Below are 22683 nucleotides of genomic sequence, written 5' to 3' on the forward strand. Positions count from 1 at the left end.
TCCTCCCAGAGGGGAGCAACAGAAACAGACCGTAAGGTGGATGTATGGGGTCTCTAACAATGCTTTGAGCTCTAATCACATAATGCTTAGAATCAGTATCTTGAGTAACAGGAAGTGAGGAAATAAGCTTCCTATAATCTTGGCTGGTTTCTCCCACCACCACCACCACTATAATGGGGACTGATCTGGTTAAACTAACAACCAGCAGATCTGAGGAGGGGACAGATTTTTGGACTTTCATGGTTAACAACTTTGAGAACCAGAGATCTGGTAATAGCATCATGTCCATGGGATGTTTCCACATGAAATTTATACTATTGATCTGTTCACCTGCAGCTTTTTCAAATCCTGTTAGGTAGCGCCGAGTCAATCCTGAAAGTTAAAAAGCTTGGGCTTATTAGTAGTTGGGCAACAAACCACCTGGGGATTCCAGAGCTTTGGCTAGAGAGCGAAGTTGAAAAACCATTCTGGAAAAAAGCAATGGCAAATGATTTCTGAAACACAGAGAAAACTTGAGTGCAGAGTTGAGTTTGAGTCAAAGGCATCTTTACCTTTTACCTGGTCAATTAGATCGGATTCTAACATAGCATAGATGGTGTGATGGATCAGTGGTTTAAAATGCTGGACTTGTCAGCTGGAAAGCCAACAGCCCAAGTTCAAGACCTGAGCGTGGCACGACAGGGTGAGGTCCCATTCTTTTCCCAGCTCCTGCCAACCTAGCAGTTCAAAAATAGGCAAATGAAGGTAGATAAATAGGTACCACTTTGGTGGGAAGATAACAGTGCTCCATTACTCATGCTGGCCAAATGTCTTCAGTCAGCACTGGCTCATTGGCTCTTGAAACAGAGATGAACACTGCCTCCTAAAGTCCACAACAGGTAGAGGATTAAAATCCGCTGGGAATCTTACCATTTTTTACCTAGAGTGGCATAAATGGTTTGATAAAAATTCAGATTACCTTAAAAGACACCCCATTTCCATTTGTTGAAATATTTACAATACATAGTCACTTTTGCAGAAGGGGAAAAATTACATTGCATCACAATCAGATTTACTTGGAGTAACAATGAAACTGCCATCTCCTTTAAACAGGCTAATCATGCTGGCAATTAATTTTAGTTTGGACAGCAGTTGCTTAGACAAAGCAGAAATAAGCCTGGAACACCATCATCATCTCTCTCACAAACTGCTGTAGCCCCATCATTTGTCTTAAATATAGTGTCAGATCCAGGCAGAATTGTTGTCTGTAATTTGCTGTCCCCAATTCAGTGACTTTGACCGATCTTCAAAAACAAAGCCAGGACTTGGATGGGAGATGAGCAGGAAATTTCAGAGACATGGATTGGGAAAAGGAGTAGGTTTGGGGAAACAACAGAAGACAGCAGAAAACTCTGGGCACTGCGATGACTGCCTGCCAGTGTTAACACCCAGAATTCACCAATTTGAGAGTTTTGAGAGATGGGTTAAAACTGACCTAGTTTCTGCCAGTTTCTATTTCTAATCAAAGGGAGAAGAGTAACTGTATCATTTTTAAAAATTGCAATCTCACACCATACTCATTAGCACTGATGGTCTTACCTAGTTAGGTAAGGAAACCTCTGAAAGCAAACAACCAAGCTCAGAGAGCACCACAGACTCCAGAGGGAGAATTGTTAAGACCTTAAACAGTTGTTCAAAAGCAGCCATCTACATGGAAAACCAGAAGACAACTTTGGACCAGTCCAACATTGATAGAGGTCTCCTCCAACCGATGAAACGCTTGGTGTGTGAATAAGCAGATTCTCTTGCTTGCGAAAGATCAAGGCAGGAGAGTCAAATTCTAAAACGTTCAAGCACTTCAGAAGTCAACCGAAGAGGACTTTGGGCAAGGGGTCTGTATACGTGAAAACTTCAAAAGAACTGACCATTGGTGCCAAACGGAACGGTTTCTCCTGCTGCTGCCTTTCGGGATGGAGTGGAGAACAAAACTCAGAAGAATTCAGCCAAACAGTTTCTGAGCAAAGCAAAGCAAAGCAAAGAGGAAGAGGATTGGAAGGAAGCAACGGATGGAGAAATGAATGATAAAACCTAGCAGTTTTCTTTTAATCCTACGCCATCTTTTAAAAAACAAATGCTTTTTTTCACACCTCCCTAAATGTTAAAGGCAGGGGAATTACCACAGGCTTGCAAAACCTTTTTCGGAAGGAGAAAGGGGGCGATGACCGTGCTCGAACTAACTCGAAAGAAATACGATCCAGCGGCGGGGGCGCGGGGGGAGCCAAATACCCAGCTGCCGCCTTGTCACTTCCGTTCATCACGAAGAACAAGTGATAACAAAATAAAATAAAATCTGGGAATCGAGTTTATAGTGGGAGAACGAAAGTGAAAATGGTACACGGTCAGCCTAACTCGAAGAGTTTTGCCGCTATCCCACGATGGCGGAGGAAGGAACGATGTGTCCCTTTCCTTTGCTGGTGCAGGGAGCCTGGGGGAGCCCCGAGCCCCCCAAAAAATTGAGAAACAAAATGCTCTGCTACTTCCAAAGCCGCAAAAAGTCGGGAGGTGGAGAATGCGAAATCCAGAAGCAAGGGGAGCAGATCTTGATTTGCTTTGCCCAGGAGGAAGGTAAAGAAGGTGTCTTACTCTTCTTCGGTGGGCTTCATTGGGAATTTTTACCTCTCTTCCTTGCTTGTTTGCTGTAGGAGCGACAAACACTTTAAATAACTCTGTGAAAAGGAAGAGGAGGCTGGAATGCTAGTTTTCAGGATCACAGTATCGGTTTTGCTGAGATAAACACAATTGTTCTTCCTACTACTATCGGATTTCTGCAAATTAAATTTGTAGTGGAAAAAGGTCGCTATTTCCCCTCTTCACTTTCCACTTGTCTGTCCCTTCCACTCTTCCAATCTCCAAAGCAGTTTGAAAATGTTATCTTCAGACCCACAAATTTTGGGACTCTGATAAAGATGACTACCCTTTGGCATTCAATAAACAGTTTTTAACTCCAGATCTGGAACTACCATCCTCATCAAGCCTAATAGTTAACTTTATTTATCATTTAAGATTTGGAAAATGGTTTAAAGCAATTAAACAAAATGCTAACCTTAGATTAAAAATGCACCTCTTGTAGTGATGTAGGAAAACTAGGGAGTTAAAGAATTGCTGAACTAAGCTATATTAAGCATGATAACACAAAGGTTGCATTTGCTGCCTCTTTGTTTTTGGAAGTAGAAATGTTCTAAAGATCCCTGTAATGTATTTATTTTTGGGACACAGTGAGGCAAAGAGTTCTCTCCCAGAAGATCCATGAGCTTGACTTGGCAGGAAAAGGAACACTAAAGCTGGAGGTCTCCCTGTATGAAGCAACAGACCCAGCTAAAGATAATGCACCTAAAAAGGAAATAATTTCTAAAAAGGTAACATTAACCTCATTTCATACCTTGAAAAAGAGATCAACTGAAGTTCCAGGCAGTCTATTTGCATGCTAATGTTCCCCTCCCTTTTTTTATTTTTAGGCTCTGGGAGAAGAAGGCCAAGCAAGTGAGATGGGTAAATCCAAGTTTTAAACATTGAGTCAATTTTACTTTGGCCTTTACCAAGAGGAATTTTGGAAATGGGAGCAGTTGCTGATGATATTTACATCATGATATTTACGTCAGTTCTTGGTATTTACAGGCCAGCTCCATGACTGTATAAGGAGCAGATGATCTACCAGGGCAGGTGTTTTACAGTGTTCTGGTGTTTGAAAAATATAGAAAAGAGCAAATCAGAAGTTCAAATTCTTAGTTTTGTTGTTTGGAGCTGGTTGGCATAAAGAAGAAAGCAAGAAAACTGGGGCAAGGTTGAAGATTCATAATACTATGATAGTAAGAAAAAAGGAAGGTCCTTTCCCAAACAATGCATAGCCAACCTATAGACTTTTTCTAGCTCAAAAGGTGTGTGTACAGCCACTGGCTTCGGTTGCTTTAAAGGAGATTCAACAAATTCAGCATTTACTTTGTGGATCTCTATAGATATAGCTTTTTAGTTGCCAGTAAACATGGGTAGAATTGAGTTCATGTCTCCTACATCAGTACTATATCTGAATTATCTTAAAGAGAAACCAGGAGAATTAAGCTGGGATGTTTGAAAAAGAATACCCTGGCATTTTAAAATAAAAAATAAAGGTAACTTCAGTAAAGTGAATACAATTTTAAAGTAGTGTGATATTATTAATTGTAATGCTGCCTTTTTAGATATAATTCAAGATAGCAAACATACCTAATTCTTATGACCCTTATTTTTTTCTCCTAGAACAGCAATTCTGTGTGGTGGATTGGGCTTGGAAAAGTCCAAAGTCACCCAATCAGCTTTTATGCCTAAGAGATAGCTAGAACTTACAAGCTCAATCGGCTCCCTGATATATTTAAGTAACTTAAAAATATAACCCCCCCCCCCCCAGTGTAGCGGAATCTTTTTACTTTTTCCTTTTTGAAATTAAAAGTGAAACAAGACTGCCAAATAAATAATGTTACCCTAACAGGTGGGCCAGCTGTGGATGCTCCACGTTCTGAGAAGGATATTCGTGACTACCCTCAAAAATCTTCACAAGTAGTTCTTGAAAATGTTGAAGAAAATATTCACCTGGACACATTAACGCTATTGGTAGATAACATCAGTGCTCTTTCGGGAGATAGTACCTTCCATATTGAACAGATAAATGAGAAGAAGGCTGCAGTAGTAACCTTTCAGCAAAGCACTGGTAAGATCTCTAAGCTCATTGCTCAGATGTTTAATATTTGGAGAATCCTATGGTGTACTATACGCTTTCCCACTCAAGTGTGCTTCTGATACGTTGGACTGCAGTCCCTGTCACCCATAGTCACTTGTGGGTCACAAGAGTTTGAACCCCACGAATCTATGAGAGTGTTGATCGGGATTTTGATTCCTACATTAAAATAGCTGAAAGTTGAGTACCGTATTTTTCGGAGTATAAGACGTACCCTTTTCCCTCAAAAAAAAAGGCTGAAAATCTGGGTTTGTCTTATACACTGAATACAGCATTTCTTTGCCTTCTGAAACCCAGCCCCATTCACCAAAATGGCCAGGAATAGCCTCTAGGAAGCTTTTAGAGAGCTCCTGGGGGCTGCGGGCTGTTTTTTTGCTCAATTTCCCCCTCCCCAGCCCCCAACAGCACTCTATAGGTTTCCTAAAGGCTATCCATGCCCTTTTTAAAACAAAAAACAGGTCATTTTTTGCTCGTTTTTGGCTCCCCCACTCCTCCAGGAGCACTCTGCAAGCCCCCTAAAGGCTATTCATGCCTTTTGGGGGTGGAAATGGGCCCGTTTTTGCGAAAAACAGGCCTTTTTTGGGAGGTCTGCAAAGTGCAAAAACTTTTTTTAAAATTTGTGTCTTCAAAACCTTGGTGCGTCTTATACTCCGGTGTGTCTTATACTCCGAAAAATACGGTACCTGTAATTGAAACTTTAAACACTCTGTCTTCACATACGTGCACAGAAATGGGAGGCACATATTTAAGAGCATCTGATTTCTATTTTTAGCAGCTGCAAATTTTCTCAGGCAGTGTTCTACGAACTGCAGATTCCAGCAGTATAGACTTACAGCCAGACTTCTCGAATTAACTCATGTAATCAGAGTGGAGAACATCCCAGATGCAACATCCAGTGAATTCCTAACTCTCTATTTTGAAAGTCCAAAACATGGAGGACAGGTGTCTGATATTCAGATGTTACCCACAGAAAATTCAGCTCTGGTTACATTTGGTGACTCTCAAGGTAATTTTCTATTTTTACACAAAAAGAGCTTGCTACTGCTTGGCTAGAAATAAAACAATGATGTGGGAAGTTTGGACACATAACAGCATTGGGCTTGGTGTGTGCCTATCAGTAGAATTTTGAATGGCAGAATTAGCAGAGAAGACATATCAGCAGCAGCCCAAAACTGATTACAGGTGTTACAAACATTCCCTTAGCAAATGTTCAAAGTTATGTGATCAGTGCCCCCTAGTGTTTCCGAACAAGGCCCAAAACTATGAAACTTGCAGTACCATGACAGTTGTTTGCCCTTACAAACAACCGCAGAGGGTCTGCAACGTTCATCCTGAACATTACCAGCTAAGATGGAGCTTCTGAGTGGCGGATCTGCCCCTCCTATCAGGCCTGCGCAGGCCTCACCTGGCCCATTGAAGGCTGAAATGAAGCTTCTGAGAGGTGGATGTGTCCCTCAGAAGCCCCATTCGGACATCCAAAGGCCTCCCCTGGCCCATTACAGGCTGAAAGGGAGCCTCCGGGGATGAATCCAGCCCTCGGAGGGTCTATTTGGCTCTCTGCCGGGGGCGGGGGGGGGGGGGGAAGCTTAATGTACTAACTTTTCAAAGAGCTCCAGAAGAGGCTGACCCATGTGGCAGAGAAGCCACAATCTTCTATTCAGAAGCCTGTGAAGCTGTAAGAATGAGAGATGTAAGGAAAAAAACTTTCCCCATCTGAATAAAAGACCAACTTCTCTGCCATGACACCCTGCAGGCTTTGGGCCCAGTCTGGCCAGTGTCCAGCAGCCTCCTGCCTGCTGCTGGCTAGTTCGAATGAGCAGCTTCAGGGATTGGGGTGCAGCAGCCGATCAACAAGGGGATTACAATTCAGCCTGATGAGACAAAGTAAGCATTCTCCTCATTGATCCTGAAGCAGGAGGGTTCTGTGGCCCCGTGCAGGCCTTTTCTACTAGCAGAGGCCTGCTGGCCACATGGCCCCAAGCCAAAGTCTTTTACTCAGAAGTTGGCGAAAATGTTTTCCTTAGATTTCATGTTCTTACAGCTTCGCCACCATCTGAATAAAACACTTTGGCTTCTCTGCCAGTGGGTTAGCCTCTTCTGGAGCTCTGGAAATCTTAAAAAAAAAAAGTAATCCATGGGAAATGGGGTGGGGAGGAGTAAGTGGAATCCGGGATGCTAGCAAAGCACACCCAATTTGTGGAGACCCAGCGGGGCAGGATGGGGTGGGAGCAATTGTGGGAGCCCCAGGGGAGCATGAGGTATCTCAGTAGATTGGGGGAGACCTTGGATGACCTGCTCCAGCACTAGGCCCTGCATGCTGTTCCCCACTCTGAGATACCTCATGTGCATTTAATGACCTGCATGACCTCGATTAACCAAATGCATTGGGGAAAGCAGGGAGTGATCATATTCATTTAACATAATTCAATCAAATGAATCCTCGAGTTACGAATGTAATTGACAGGCTCTATTACATTTGTAACTTGAGGATTACATGTACAATATAAGGGTAAATGTAATATATCATTTAGTGGCCCATATAATTATAATTTATTTGAAAATTGCATAGTAAAATAACTAAAAACAAATAATTCCATATCAGACATTTTAAAGCAATATGCTTATTAAAGTGTGTGAGGGAACCCTAGCTCAATTATTTAGGTAACAAAATACAAAATGAAATAACAGTTGGAAGGGATCTTGGCAGGTTCTATTACATTCTATTACATTCGTAACTCGAGGATTACTTATATTACACCATGGGACAAAGATTGGTGTTTGTGAGACAGGCAATGTGCATTTTGTTGGTCTCTACTTTACTCCATGAATGTGGTTTGCAGAGTAAAGAAATGGGCTTGAATTATGGAACATTGACTACAGAGATGGAATTGAAAGTTGTTTGCTGAAAGATATAAGAATATTATGTGAAATTAGTGAGTTTCAGTGATACATGATGGAAATAAGTATAAGTATTCACAGACCTAGATTAGTATCTTTATGGAGCCCTATCATGCTTTATTGTGATGGTTATTTGTAAGTCTGGATTGTCAAGTTTTGTTTTATGTTTTTAACTTTTTAAATTCTATATTTGGATTTTGTAAATTACCCAGAGTAGGCAGCCATAATACACTTAATTAATAATAATAAATGGTTCTGTTTTGATCATAGAATAAATCAAACATGTATGATGTGAATAAAATATGAGGAATACTTGTGATTTAATTCAGAGGTCCGCAAGCTGTGGGCTGCAGCCCACTACCGGCCAACCAGGTAATCGCCACCAGGCCACGTGAGTGGCCGGCTGGTGTGCGCAGAGCTCCACTTGCACAATCCTTGGCCTGGGTGGCTGCCTACACTCCTACTCGTGCGAGCCTCATTGTGACTGCCCGCAGCACTACTTGCATTATTCTCATCACAGAGGCCTGTAGCCCCACTCACACTATCCTCATCACAGCCTCCCCGGCCCCACTCATGCTATCCTCGTTGCGGGCACCCGCAGCCTAACAATCGCCTTATTGTGAGAGCTCACAGCCCCATTCGCACTTGCACTTGCCCCTTCCACAAAATTATCCCCTCTTTCCCCCCTCCCCATTCTCCAAGCCGCCTGTGTTCCAAGAAATTCAAAAATTGTGTTTGTTTTGTAAACAGTGTGCATGAATTAACTGTTCTTTTGCATGGAAGCTGAATTGTATCTATCTGCTTCTATTGCAACTTCTGATACAAATTCTCAGTATATTCTATTTGTGTTTCTTTGTTTTTAGCTGCTCTGACAGCATTGAAAAAGCAGCACTCATTAAATGGCCAGTCAGTCCTGGTTTATCCATTCTACAGTTCATTGGGTACAGTTTTGTATGGAAAGGAGAAGCCACAAATCAAGATGCCGGAATCTATCAGTGTCCCTTTAGATCCTTATATATGGCAGTTTATACAAGGAAAGTGTACATTAATTCAAGAAGTAGAGAAAGAAATGGCCAATTGTTTCTGTGAACTAATATGGCCCCAGGCAACTTGTGAGCAACCAGAAGTCGTACTGTCTCCCTCAACTATTTTAGCTAAACAAGGAACATCCATAAAAGAATTGGTTAGATCTTGGAAAGATAAAGTTTCTGTGGAGTTTGCATGCATCCTGTCAAAATTCAAGACAGTTAAATGCAAAATCATTCCAGAAAAATGGGAGACCATTGAAAACAATTTGTTAAAAAATGTGTTGGCTCTCCCGGATGACTCCAAAAATTGTGTTACTCTAGCTGGTTTTGCATTCACTGTGGATAGTGTGGAGAAAGAGTTGAGTGAATACGTAGAACATTTGACCAAAGAAGCTGAAATAGCCAGGCAAACATTACAGCAAACGTTGTCAATTTCCCCAGTGAAGTATAAAATTTTGCAGCAGATCTTGCTAGAAGAGAATATCAGTGAAGAAAACACTGGACAAAAATGGTGTTATGATGCTTCAGCAAAGCAGTTGCAACTGAATGGAATAGCTGCAGAGGTTTACAAAATGAAAAGTGACTTACTAGAGAAGATGGTCAGGATAGGGGAGAAAAACATCAACATTCATCCTTCTATTTTTCAATTCCTACAATTTGTAGATTCTGACAAGGTATCAAGGAGCCTGTTTAGGGCAAATAAAATTAATGCAGCCTATGAACTTACAAATGATTCTATAGCATTGGTAGGATATTGTCCTGAAGGCCTCTTAAAAGCAGAGGAACAAATAAAGAAATGCTTGTCTCATAAACACATTATATTGAAGGACCCAGAACTCATCCACAGAAAGCAATGGAAAGAATTAATTAAGCATCTGCAGAAGCTAAACAATTCTGTTGAAGAAAGTGTAATAATTGAGGACTGGGTTGATATGGATGGAGACGCTAAAATTATTGTAGCTGGTTATACAAAAGTTGTAGCAGATGTCTACCAGCAACTTTCTGATTTTGTTGATAAAAACACACACATGCAGACAGTAATTCCTGTCAAGTCAGTGGCTATTGTGCAGTTTATAGAGGAGGAAAAGCAGAAGGTTTGGTGTGATTTGAATAAGAAGGGCCTGAGAATTAATTTTGGACTTCTGCCAAAACAGAGGAACATTGTCTTGAGTGGACCCAAGGAAGTAGTGACAAAAGCAACAGTGGTGGTGGAACAAGTGCTCTCTTCGCTCTACTCCGTAAATGTAGTGTTTGATAAACCTGGAGTGAAAGACTTTTTCAAAAACCAAGAACATCACTATGTTAAGCTAGTAAAAATGGAATTCAGCTCTTTGATCAGATTGCAAAGAGATGATGAGAAAAATGGAGGTTCTGGGGAAAATGTAGAACACCTTCAAACCAAAGTAAACTTTAAAAATGGTGTGGTGATAGAGGTCTTCATGGGAGACCTGACCACTTATCAAGCTGATGTTGTGGTCAATGCATCAAATGAAACACTGAAGCACATTGGTGGCCTTGCCAATGCTTTGCTAAAAGCGGCTGGCCGAAAATTACAAGATGAATGTGATGTTATTATACAGAAATGTGGAGATCTGAAGCCCGGCTGCGCAGTAATCACAGGAGCTGGGAACTTGCCGTGCAAACAGGTGATTCATGCTGTTGGGCCAAGGTGGACCAGTGCCAACAAAGAAAACTGTATACAACTCTTAAAGAAAGCTGTAAGGGAAAGCTTAAAACTGGCAGAAAAATGCAGGCATCGCTCCATAGCTATCCCTGCCATAAGCTCTGGGATTTTTGGATTCCCAATAAAAGAGTGCACTCATTCCATTTTAACAGCCATTAAGGAAACCTTAGAAGAATTTTCTGAGAATGGCAGCCTGAAACAGATTTGCCTGGTAGATATGACTCCTCAAACAGTTCAGGCTTTTTCTGATGCTTTACACAAAGTGTTTAAAAGCGGACCACCCCAACCCACACCTCTGCCTCCTCCATCAGACGGTCAACCTTTGAAGAGTAAAGATCTTGTAGTGACTTCTGATGAAGGTCTGAAACTTATCGTAGAAGAAAAAGGCCTCGAAGATGCTACGGTAAGCATTTCAATTAGCAGAGGAATTTGAATTATCCTCAATGCAAATAGAACATATTTATTTCAGACTATTTATTATTATGCTTCTAAAATGCTGATATTTCACATTGAAGGAGAACTCTACAACAAAATTTGCATCTGAACACCGTCTTCTCCAACACCCAGTTGGATTTGTTGAGTTAGATTAGAATTGGATGCGCATCTTAGAAAAAACTAGAATAATCTTTTAGACTTGACTAATTTTAATGGCTGTTGCCTTTGGAGAGAAGACTCTGAACCAGGGATGTGCTGCATGAGTAATAGGAAATTCTACTTTTCACATCCAGGAAAAGGATATGGACTGAATTTCCATAGTGCTGTTAATGGAAAAGGCATGCTTAAACCTTGATAATGGAAGGAAGCACTAGTGATTTTCTTGCCACTCGTCCAACCTCTTGAATGAATAATCAGAACCAATTCATTAGGATATGAGTCACAGAGATGGGAGTTGCAAGGAATTAGCAACCCTTCTCCCATACTGTTCCCATTCCCTGCTGAAGTCTCCAGTGGATCAAAGATGTCTCATTTGTTAAGGGACTGTTTTCTCCCTGTGTTACTTTAATAATAATATAATAGGTCAAATAATACTCTGTAATATACATTCCTAGCTCTTAGGCAGTTAATCTTGTAATACATAAAATCATCTTGGAAATAATTTTAACGTCTCTTTGATTCCAGACGGATATTATCGTAAGCACTATTGGTGAAGACCTAAAGCTTGGCATAGGCCCACTTTCAAAAGCTTTGCTTCAGAAGGCTGGAGTTGAGCTTCAACTTGAGTTTCAACAAATGGTCCAAGATCAAGGAGCCCAAGGCAATTGTCTAATTCCAACCCACGGGCATAATCTTGCCTGCCTTTTCTTGTTCCACGTTATAGTTCCCCAGTGGGATGCAGGAAAAGGGAATGCAACCAAGGTACTGGTTTATTTTGCTTCCTTTTTTGCTGTAATTGTCATGGAATGTAATGTTCAGGAGTCAAAAAGAAGGATTATTTATGACCTTTGTTTATAATCTTATGAGATTAACAATTCAGGTTAAAGAATAACGGGAACTGATATTTCCTTCTATGCTCTTTATGCATACTCAAGGCAGTTTCTTGAGCTTTGCCAATACTTTCCTGGGTATTCTCAATGGCTCTGCTGTACAGTTTTGGTTTTAACATCAGTTTTTGTGTGTTAGTTTATACTAAAGTTACAAAGTATGTATGCTAAATTGTCCATCTTATCCCTAAGTACTTTATATAAGTGAAGCTAAGAATCTCAGCTGTTAAAATGCACCTAAACGTTTGGCTTATCTGCAGATGGGTTTATTTATTCTATAAGGATATAAGATCATAGTTTTTAAATTACCTGTATATACTTGTGTATATACCTGTGAATTAAGCCCATATATAAGCTGACTCTTGAATTTTAAAATATTATGACAAATTGGGAACAGCTTATCCATTGGCATATTTTCCATCATACTTTATTTAGAAATTTTGAGGGTTGGCTTATCTGTTGATGGACTGATATAATATACATTGTGTCTTTTAATTTAAAAAAGGAGACGTTTCTTTGTAAGCCATTCTTCAATACCAGAGCTATAGTTTTGATGCAATTGAATATGTTGAATTGATGTAGTTGGATATAACTCTCCATGTTTTTCATATCCCTGTCTTTATGTGTGAATGAGGTTGATCTGTGCACACCTCTTGTCTGTTCTGGCTCCTAAATAAAGTCTTATGTTAATATTGGTTCTTTTAAAGCGTAATTGTGAAATATTGCTTTATATTTTACAGATACTTAAAAGTATTATGAGAAATTGTCTGGAGAGGGCCGAAATGTTGTCATTAAAGTCTATCTCATTCCCAGCCATTGGGACTGGAGGTTTTAATTTTCCAAATTATGAAGTGGCTAAATGTATGTTTCAAGAAATACTTACATTCAGTAGAAAGAAGAATATCAAGTCCCTTCAGAATGTTCATGTTCTCTTACATCCAAAAGATAAAAAAAATATAAAGGTAATGTTACTTTTCTTCCAAATAAGAAACTGCCCTTTGTTTTTACGAAACCTCAAACTTCAATTTGCAAAAATAATTGTAAGTTCCAGTTAATTATTACAAAAACAGCAGCAGCAAAGCTGGACTATTGGATGGGCATCTATTTCCCCAGATACATTCAAAGGTGGTCCATGTATCTTTCAAAGCTACAATGTGATTTGCTTGATTTTGACTAAATTAATTAATTCATTTCTTCGTTTGTTTTTATCCCACCTTTACTATTTTTACAAATAACTTAAGGCGGCGAATAACCAACACACCTTCCTCATCCTATCTTCCCCAACCCTGTGAGGTTGGTTGGGTTGAGAGAGAGCAGCTAGTCCAAAATTTCATGGCTAAGATGGGACTTAAACTCAAGGTCTCCTGGTTTCTAGCCATTACACCAAACTGACTCTCTTACCAAACGTAATGCTTTGTTTTGTTAGGATGTGTGACATAGTATGTTCAAATCCAGCCAGATGCCTATTCACCATGTTTAAATATTCTGTGGAATAATGCACATATGACTCTCATTGAATTTGGCAGTATCTTCCAGTCAATCATCTCTTCTTCTCAAAGATGACATCAGTGATGTCTTTCAGGACAGTCAAAGCAAATAGTTTTATCCAGAGCCTAATGGATTTTTTTTTGGGGGGGGGGGTGAGTAGCAATTTTGCCATAATGTTAGTAAATTGTAGTAAAAGCACTTAACAGCTTCCTGGCTTCCACCTATTCTGACAGTCGTTATATTTTATTGAAGATATTGGATCCACCTATTTTTAGTAGAAACCCTCATTGTACGCCATTCACTGACACTGTCCCTCAGGATCCCCAAATTTGCAAGCTCACTACCCTCCGTGCCATTATTGAAATGTTACAAGAATTGTTCCATGGTGTTATTGTTCCTTCTTTGCATAGTTTTGGAAACATGTGGATAACTTTCCCCCCTAGGCATTTACAAAGGTTTTTCGATCTGGGATTGATGATATTTTCAAGGCTGTACCACTGGGCAATGAAGAAATGGCAGGTAATGAGTGGGCTCGGTTGGGCAGACTTCTTTCTCCAACTTTTTCTTATCATGAGTTCCAGAACTGTATTGGGTCCAACTGGCATGTAACATGAGAGATATGTTGACAATCCTTCCTTTAAATAATGTCAATAATAGCTATTAGAAGATGGAGGGACTACATTTACAGTGCCACCGGGCAATGAAGAAATGGCAGGTAATGAGTGGGCTCAGTTGGGCAGACCCATTTGGAAGAGGGCTGTAGAAGTGGCAGGTGAGCAGGTGCGCTTGCCCGCCACTCACATGTAATCATTCTCTCTCCCTCCCCACTTTTGCCAGTCGCCAAAGCCGGAAAAGTTGGGGGAATCTGTCCATAAACACAAATGCGAAGCCATAGCATGATATGGTAGTTAATGCAGTGTACAAATACAGCTACTGTTGTGAATTGTAGCTTAGTATGGTTTATTTGTTTGTATCCTGCCTTTATTATTTTTACAAATAAGGCAAGGAGGCGAACTCCTCTTCTTTTTTTCTTGAGTGACTGGCCCAAAATCACCCAGCTGGCTTTCATGCCTAAGTTGGAACTCGAACTCATAGTCAACCACTTTGTAGTTTGGTGCCTTAACCACTAGACCAAACTTATGATGCACAAAGTAGAGTAGAATGACTTGTTCAGCAAATCCTTGATTATAATGATTACCTGTTAATGTTATTTCAGCATATGAATGAGCCACATTTTTTTTCCTTTTGGAAATATCCTCTTCCTCACTGGGCAAAGAACTGTTCCAGTGTGGCATATGCAGTTTCAGTGGCCCTTTTGGGGGCACCTCTATTAAAATTTTGGAAACATTTGCTAGATCTTGATCATAGGTCTTCTAATTTCACCCTTTGGTAGTCATGGAAAAAGTCAGCAGAGTTCAGTAGCATCTTAGATGTTCAAGGTGCCACTTTTAAAAGTAGCATTTCCCAGATGTGCAGACCTTATTTCCCTTGGATACAGAATACAAAAACTGAAGTTTTTAAACTGGATCTTGAAATAAGTATTTATATCTTTTACAAAGAATAGGAGGACAGTGCTCAGTCCAAGGATATCAGTGCTTTAACTGAATCATAGTGTTTCTTTTCTCAGTCACAGGTGCCTTCGGATCCCTTTCTACCTCAGCTTTAGGGAGTAATGAAATGCAGTTTGGATCTATTACCTTCCAGTCAGTGACTGGAGATATTGTCATGGAAAAGACAGATGTCATTGTGAATGTGACCAGTGAAACCTTTTCATCCAAAACAGGTACTGAATTTCAAAAGAACATCTTCTGAACATTCTAATAAGCGAAGTGCTCATTCTTGGTGAGACAAAAAGCTATTTGGATATGCAAAAGTTTGTTTGCATGTATGTGAATGAATGAGAGGGAGAAATGAAGATTCATTGTTTTAAAACTATTTTCTTGTAAGCAGAGACAGTATTTCAGAGTATTGTGGCTCGATTCTTTTGGATATATTAATGCAATATCTAACTCAATCCCCACCTCACAAATTCTTAGGAATTTTCTTACTATGAAATGTTTGCAAGCAAGCAAAGGTTGTGTTTTAAGTTCACTTTTTACATTCATACATACTCCTCCCCCCCCCCCCCTTGTCATTTCTGTACAGGTGTCTCCAAAGCAATTTTGGAAGCTGCTGGACCTGAAATTAAAGCAGAATGTGCAAGACTTGGTAAGGTGCAACAAGAGGTTTCATTGGATTAGGTAATAGAGGATTTGGGGAATTTCAATTGCCAAATATAGTTTGTATGCTATTTTCTTAATTGTTCAATCATAGTTCTGAATACATTTGTCAGTACAGGTAGTCCTTGAGGTACGAATCTAATGGGAGGTAACAGACTCAAACTCAACCCGTCCAAGACGGAGTGGCTGTGGCTACCGGCACCCCGGTTCAACCAGTTATGTCCATCACTGGCCATTGGGGGCGAACAGCTGGCCCCCGTGGATCGGGCACGCAATTTGGGTGTCCTCCTGGATGCCCGGCTGTCAATGGATGACCATGTGACAGCTGTGGCAAGGGGGGCGTTTCACCAGGTTTGCCTGGTGCACCAATTGCGTCCCCTATTGGACCGGAACGCCCTCTGCACAGTCACTCATGCGCTTGTGACGTCTCGACTGGACTACTGTAATGCTCTCTACATGGGGCTCCCCTTGAGATGCACCCGAAGGCTGCAGCTGGTTCAGAATGCGGCTGCGCAGACAATTGTGGGAGCCACTAGATACTCCCACGTAACACCTTTGCTGCGCGGGCTGCACTGGCTACCTGTGGCTTTCCGGGTGCGTTTCAAGGTGTTGGTTATCATCTTTAAAGCGCTCCATGGCACAGGACCTAGTTATCTGCGGGATCGTATCCTGCCCCATACATCCCTTCGGCCGATTCGCTCTCACAGGGAGGGACTCATCCGGGTGCCGTCCACTAGGCAATGCCAGCGGGCGACGCCCAGGAGTAGGGCCTTCTCTGTGATGGGCCCGACCCTCTGGAATGACCTTCCCTCGGATATCAGGACTACCACCGACCTCCGCTCCTTCGGTAATAAGCTAAAAACCCACCTGTTCAATTTAGCCGGCCTGGCCTAATTCCCAATTTTAGTCCCTCAAGCCTGCATTTTTAAGTTTTTTAGGGGTATGCTTTTAGTTGCTTTTAATTTTTACTTTTCTGTACAGCTGTATTAGGTTTAATTCGTTTTTAAGGGTATAGGATATTTATCTTTTGTATTTGTTTTAATGAGACACCTGTACACCGCCCCGAGTCCCTTCGGGGAGAGGGGGCGGTCTATAAATCCTGAAAAATAAAATAAATAAATAAATAAAATAAGCCTTCCATAAGGAGTCGTAAGTAAAAAAAATCATCAAATGAATCAGACTTAATTTTACAAAAATTTAAAATCAAATTCATTAATTGGATCAAATGGCTCATTAAATGAATGAAGATCTGACTTACTTCTCCGCCTGGCTGCTGATCAGCTGTTTCCGCCTCCGCCAATCAGCTGTTTGTGGTACAGCCAAGGAAGGAACTAAATTGCCTCCAAGCAGGCTCACAGAGCTCTTCGTTGGCAGTTTTAAAAAACCCCATTGCTGATCAGCTCAAGTGTCTTCAGACAGCTGCCCAGAGGGGTGTGGGGTAATAATTTACAGAACTCCAATTGCAGTTGTTGTTTTTAAAAAAAACCACCTGCAACTAATTTACCTGTAGCTTAAGCTTCTCCAGCCAGGCACCGAGGGAGATGGGAGAGGGGGATTTACAGAAGTCTTGCCTTGCAATAATAAGAGAGATGGAAGGAACCTTGTGGTCATCTAATCTAATCCACTGTTCTCACAAGAGTATTTCTGATAAATGCTTATCCAGTCTCTTCTTAAAAGCCTCCAGTGATGGGGAATCTACAATATCTGGAAGCCATTTAGACTTGCAATTTAGATTTAGATTTAAATCTAAATTTTCAATTTAGATTTAAAACCTCTTTTTTAAAAAACACGGTCCTGATCAACACAAGCCTTTCCAGGCAAAATCCAAAAACTCATATAAATAGCTTGCAAATTTGAAAAACAGCTGTTTAGAGAAGAGATACAGCACACAATATTATAGAATTCCTTGTGTAGATGCTAGCTAGCATTTCTACAAACAGTTTCAAAGCAAATGAAAACAAACTTTATCTTTGCAAAAAACTGTACAGTTGGTCCTCGAGTTACGAATGAAATGGAGCCTACCCATTCCATTCTTGGGAGTGAATCTCACACCTTGAACGGGATTACTCCCTCTCGCTAATCGAATGCACGGTTCGTTAAATGCACATGAAGTATTTCAGGTTGGGAAGGCCTAGTGGTGAAACAGGGCACCTGCTTAAGACCACCCAAGGCCTCACCGACCCACCGAAAAACCTCATGCTCCCCACAAGTGCTTTCACCCCACCCAACCTGTTTCACCAGGTCACTTACTGTGTAAAGATCTAGCAGGCTATCTCCTCTCAGCCGCGACCGCCCCTCTGCAGCTCCATTTTGGCATGCGCAGGCCTTGCCCGGCAGGGTTGAACAACTGTCGTGGTGCTGCAAGATTTGTAGTTCCGGGACTTGTTCTTAAACACTAGGAGACGCTGTAACCTGGGGATTACATGATACTTATGAACACAATACTGTCGCCTGCAAAGTATACTGTAGTACAGTACTTAAAAAGAAGCAGAGCAGTTCCCAAAGTGCTTAAGAAAAAACAGTACTGTACTGCACTACAGAGTAACAAAAAAGAATATTTTAAACTACTTACAGGAGCAATTCTAGCACTCTAGTTCTCAAGCCCAGACAGCAGCAGATCCTCCATGCAGCACTCAAAAATCAAAACCAAACTTGGGGCTGGGCTGGCTGCAAAAATCACCCTGCCGTCTTCCAGAAATTGCATCATAACCCCACAGGCAGAACAAGACACAGAGTTAAAAATGGTGGCGCTGCAGCAGTGACTGAATCCAAGTCACATGGCTACAGAGGCCTGCTTTTGATCACAGTTTCGAATTTCTAATGTAAGTACCCTTTCTAAATAAATTCGTTCTGGTGAAAATTCCCTGAAGGAAACCTCGTATCTGGGGGATTACCTGTACTATTCTGTAAATTGGCTGTTGTTGTTTGTTATAAAGAAAAATCTACAAATCAGGAGTGTCACGATGTTAAAAAGTTTGCTAGGCCTGAACTGCCTAAACTGACATTCAAGAGTTAAACTAAGAAAGCTTTATTGCGCAGGTCATAAAACAAAATGTTATCTGAAAGTGATTTATTGCGCACGCGTTACACATTCCAAAATTCCTCTCTTCTTTGTTCGGCAGACAACTTTGGCAAACGTAGCTTTCATTATCAAAATGTAACCAATTAGTTATTTCTGTTTCATTTACTTTTATTATTTTATTATTAAAGTTTGTTTATTAATTAGAATACTTAAAGACTTTTATTTTTCTCAATATCTCAAAAGATATGCGGAAGGGAATCAGCCACGGTCCATTGATCTCTGATTTCCCAGGGCATTTTTTTTCCCTGACAAGGAGGAGGCTACCTTATGATATTGTGATAAAATGCTAAAAGATGCTTCTGCTACATATAATGAACTGTCATTTCGGCGCCTAGGAGTAGAGCCTTCTCTGTGGCGGGCCCAGCCCTGTGGAATGACCTCCCTCCGGATATTAGGAATACCTCTGACCTCCGCTCCTTTCGTATTAAGCTTAAGACCCACCTATTCCAAGCAGCTGGCCTGGCTCAACTTTGATCTAACCATATCGCTCCTGACGGGTTTTTAACTGGGTATTTTAATTATATTTAATTATCTAGGGGTTTTTAAATACTGTATTTTAATTGTTTTTATTTATCAGCCGACCTCCTCCTTGTGTGTGTCTCGGTATATGTCTCTGTTATATGTTTGTTTTGTCCACATATTTATTTCATATGTTTCATTGTACGCCGCCCCGAGTCCTTCGGGAGAGGGTGCGGCTAAGAAATAAATATTTATTATTATTATTATTATTATTATTATTATTTAAACGGCTTTGTAAGATTTTCTTCCTTGGTCTACATTTCTATACAGAAAGCACTCCATAAAGATTGATACTAATGTTAATTAACTGTTAACAGCCTGGCAAAAGAAGTGCATCTTTATAGATTTTCTATGTGTAGAGGGAATTGAGACATTTGTAACATATGAGTAATTGCATTCTATAGCCTGGGTAATAATCTCCTGTGTGCCAGAAGGACCAGGGTGTGACAGCAAGGACATCTTCCAAAGGATATCCTAACAACTAGATGGGCTCATTTAAGGGAACAACAGTCCTGGAAATCAATCATAAATAGCAAAGAATGTTAAAGATGTTTAGTATTCCTTTCCGACAGGCAAACATCCAGTTACTGAAATTGATCTTTTCACCTATAATCAAACTTATGATTCCTGCGCTTTGTACCAATTACCAGTATGAATGCTACGTTTGGCACCATTTGTAATTTCCAAAGACTTTTCAAGAGTTGCCCTTCATGGAGAGTGTTTTTGAGTCAAGAAAGACAGGATATAATCAAGCTGTGGGTAATTATTTTTAAATCTGACTAGCTTAGGAAAGGTGGCTAGCTTGAAGGTTACAAATGTGGCCTTGCTGTTGTCAGTAATTCTATAGACAGCTGAGGAACACTCGAGAAATAACTACTAGATTGCAAACTAACTCTTTTTTTTAACAAAAGTTTTATTGGTTTTTTCCAAATATTTTGGGGAAAAGGGTACATAAATGTGGGAAAAATTTTTTGACAGTTACATCATACGGAAGGTGGTACTTCCCCGGAATCTTGCATCTCTTTCATATTTTATATATATCAAAATATCATTGTTTCATTCATATTAGCAGTTATTTTACTCAATTCTTTGACATCTTCAACTATACTTTATATCACTTCTACATTTCATTATATTAGCAATTGCGATATGTTTTTAATTCATTTCTGTGACCTAAGTTTCATTGCTGTCTCCTCTCTGTTGTTGATTCTGTCTGAGTTCTTCCTTTAAGTCCGGCAGCTGCTTTTTATTTCATCCTGTCCCTTTAAGAGTGTCTGAAACATTTGGTGGAACGTTTCTTGAGACTGTTGTTCCCCCTCGGGAGCTTTTGGTTGCAAAAAAGAAGCTAATTGCGTTTGCGGGGGAACCGGGCTTGAGACAGCAGAAGATGGACCCGAGGCTAGTTTGGGTGGAGGCTTTTTTGCAGGCATTTCAAAGTTCAGAAAAAGTTATAGGTCTAAGCAGAAAAGATGGCGTCTGTAGGAGCGCGCTGTCAGGGGGGGGCAAGAGACAGGCAAAGTCCAGTGTGGGATATCGATCTTCAATACAGCTCCCCTCTGGTTAAGTTCAATTTTTCCCAATCCAAGGAAGAGTTGTACAAGGAGATTCCTCTAGGGTTCACCCGGGTTTTATAATTCCAGCCCAAAAAGTTTTTCAGAGATGACAGTTCATTTGTAACGACAACAGAAATGGGGGAAGAAACGCCATTTTGGCTCAGCCTTCCCCAGGGTTCGGAGAACAGTCATTTAGAAAGTTTCCATTCATAGCTTTTTAGGTCAGCTCACTTTCTTTCTTCCACAATTGTTAAAAAGGGTCGTTACCCCATTGCTTGAAAGAAGTGAATATCAAAGGTTTTTTTCCCCCCAATTCTCCCTCTCTCCTCCGAGAGAGAGAAAGATCGTGTAGAGCCGTTTTTCCGAGAGGGGGGGAGAACAACCCCCTCTCTCCAATCTTAACACTTCACAAAGATCAAAGAGTCTTAAGGATACTGCTAATCCTCATTTACTTGGTTGTTCAAAAAAAGTAAAAAGAAAGACACAGGGGGGGGGGTTCCCCCCTCACCGCATTTCTGCTGTTGCCTTCAAGTGGAGCATTTTCTTCCGATCTCCTCCGGACAAAAGCGGCGTGGCAGGCGCGCCCCCCCAAAAGCCTCCCAGTGCCTAGGGCAAAGCTGGCAGCCCCCCTGCAGCCGCCGCTGCTCCAGGGGGCTCCAGCAAGCCGCCCCCTCGGCAGGACGCCCCTATAAGGCATCCTGTGCCCCCCCGTAGATCAGGGGGGGCCCACCGGGACGGCGAACGGCGGACAGCATGTCCGTCGTCCACAGAAACAGGAAGGAACTATTCCAAACTAACTCTTTTAAGGGTTGCAGCTTCATCTCAAACAATCTAAGCCTCAACCCCAAAGTATAGTTTTCTAGCAATATCTCTGGTTGGGAATTACTTTCAGCTCTTTCTTTTCAATCAGCCCATTATTGGACATAGGTAAAGTTTAAGAGCATCCTATGGTTCCTTGGAATTAGATGACAAGGCAGGGAATGTTGATGTCAGAATAAGCATTCTGACGGCAACATTTCCAAAACCTTCCCCTAGCTTCTTAGGGTCACTTCCCACCAGAATGCCAGAATATTTATGAAGACAGAGGAGCAAATTTTAGAAAGCATCAGAAACCCCATTTTTCCTGCACTGTGCCAAATATATCTTTGCAGTAGGCCACAAAGGGCGAGCTGTTGTCAGACAGAATTTATAGTTGGGGCTCTCCCATAAGAAATGTATTTATAGATACTATACCTCCAATGAATGTAGTATACTGTATAACAAAGACAGTTCATGGAGAAGTTATTATTTATTTTTCCAGCCTTACAACCTCACAATGGATTTATAACCACACAGAATGGAAAACTACCCTGTAAAAAAATTATCCACCTGGCTCCTTGCCCCAGCATCAAAACTCAGATCTCCAAAGTGCTTCGGGAATGTGAAGCAAAACAGTATGCCTCTGTAGCCTTCCCTGTAATTGGAACAGGTTTGTATTCCCCCCCCCCCCAGATAATCATTTGTGCTTTTCCAGAAAAAAGTTTTCATTAATGGGGAACCTATGTCCTGAATCCTAGTGACAGTTTCCTAAATTAGCTCATTGTTAGAAAATGTGAACTGTTGCAATGGATTTGCCATGCTAAGCTAGCATCATATGGACAAGTTCCAGTATTCTGCTATGTATGAACATGACAAAGGAGATGAAATTCCTTTGTATTCCATCCTTAAAAAGGAAGTAGGATCCACCTCTGACCTTCTGTTTCTTAATATCTCCTTTGTGACTTCTGTTCATTTGCGGACAGCAACCCCTGTTGTGTTTAGGACTTTGATCAAAGGCTCTTAGGGAATAACAGAGTTGTAGGCTATACTTAGAAGTTGAAATAACTTCAACTTAACAAGTCTCAAAATAGTCAAGTTTAGCTTAACCCCATTGATGGAAGACAGGCAAGAAGTAAATTAGATTCACTGTATATGCCTATTTTATAAGGAGATAGGCAACATTCCG

The 22683-nt window shown here is 40.9% G+C and overlaps 1 protein-coding gene and 1 long non-coding RNA gene across 3 annotated transcripts in view; one reads left to right on the forward strand and one right to left on the reverse strand.

Moving 5' to 3' along the window:
- The first annotated feature begins 272 nt into the window (after window positions 1-272).
- The window catches only part of LOC309382470 (protein mono-ADP-ribosyltransferase PARP14-like), a 32467-nt gene continuing 10056 nt past the window's right edge, over window positions 273-22683 (forward strand). Inside the window, exons 1-13 of one of the 2 annotated variants that reach the window (XM_081934014.1) lie at window positions 273-2604; window positions 3256-3395; window positions 3495-3528; window positions 4502-4720; window positions 5520-5753; window positions 8509-10760; window positions 11477-11713; window positions 12579-12800; window positions 13770-13845; window positions 14042-14098; window positions 14954-15109; window positions 15472-15534; window positions 22000-22167. In XM_081934014.1, the coding sequence (XP_081790140.1) occupies window positions 2415-2604; window positions 3256-3395; window positions 3495-3528; window positions 4502-4720; window positions 5520-5753; window positions 8509-10760; window positions 11477-11713; window positions 12579-12800; window positions 13770-13845; window positions 14042-14098; window positions 14954-15109; window positions 15472-15534; window positions 22000-22167 (4048 nt within the window). In that variant the 5' untranslated portion in view covers window positions 273-2414. The remainder of the gene's footprint in view (window positions 2605-3255; window positions 3396-3494; window positions 3529-4501; window positions 4721-5519; window positions 5754-8508; window positions 10761-11476; window positions 11714-12578; window positions 12801-13769; window positions 13846-14041; window positions 14099-14953; window positions 15110-15471; window positions 15535-21999; window positions 22168-22683) is intronic. The other variant, XM_081934015.1, reaches the window with a different exon arrangement.
- LOC309382472 lies at window positions 7324-12777 on the reverse strand. The gene is made up of 3 exons (XR_014173676.1): window positions 12722-12777; window positions 9262-9359; window positions 7324-7649 (listed from the first exon to the last, which is right to left on the reverse strand). It is a non-coding gene; the product is annotated as an uncharacterized lncRNA (long non-coding RNA).

Source organism: Natrix helvetica (assembly GCF_964273705.1).
Source record: "Natrix helvetica genome assembly, chromosome: 1".
NCBI lineage: Eukaryota > Metazoa > Chordata > Lepidosauria > Squamata > Natricidae > Natrix > Natrix helvetica.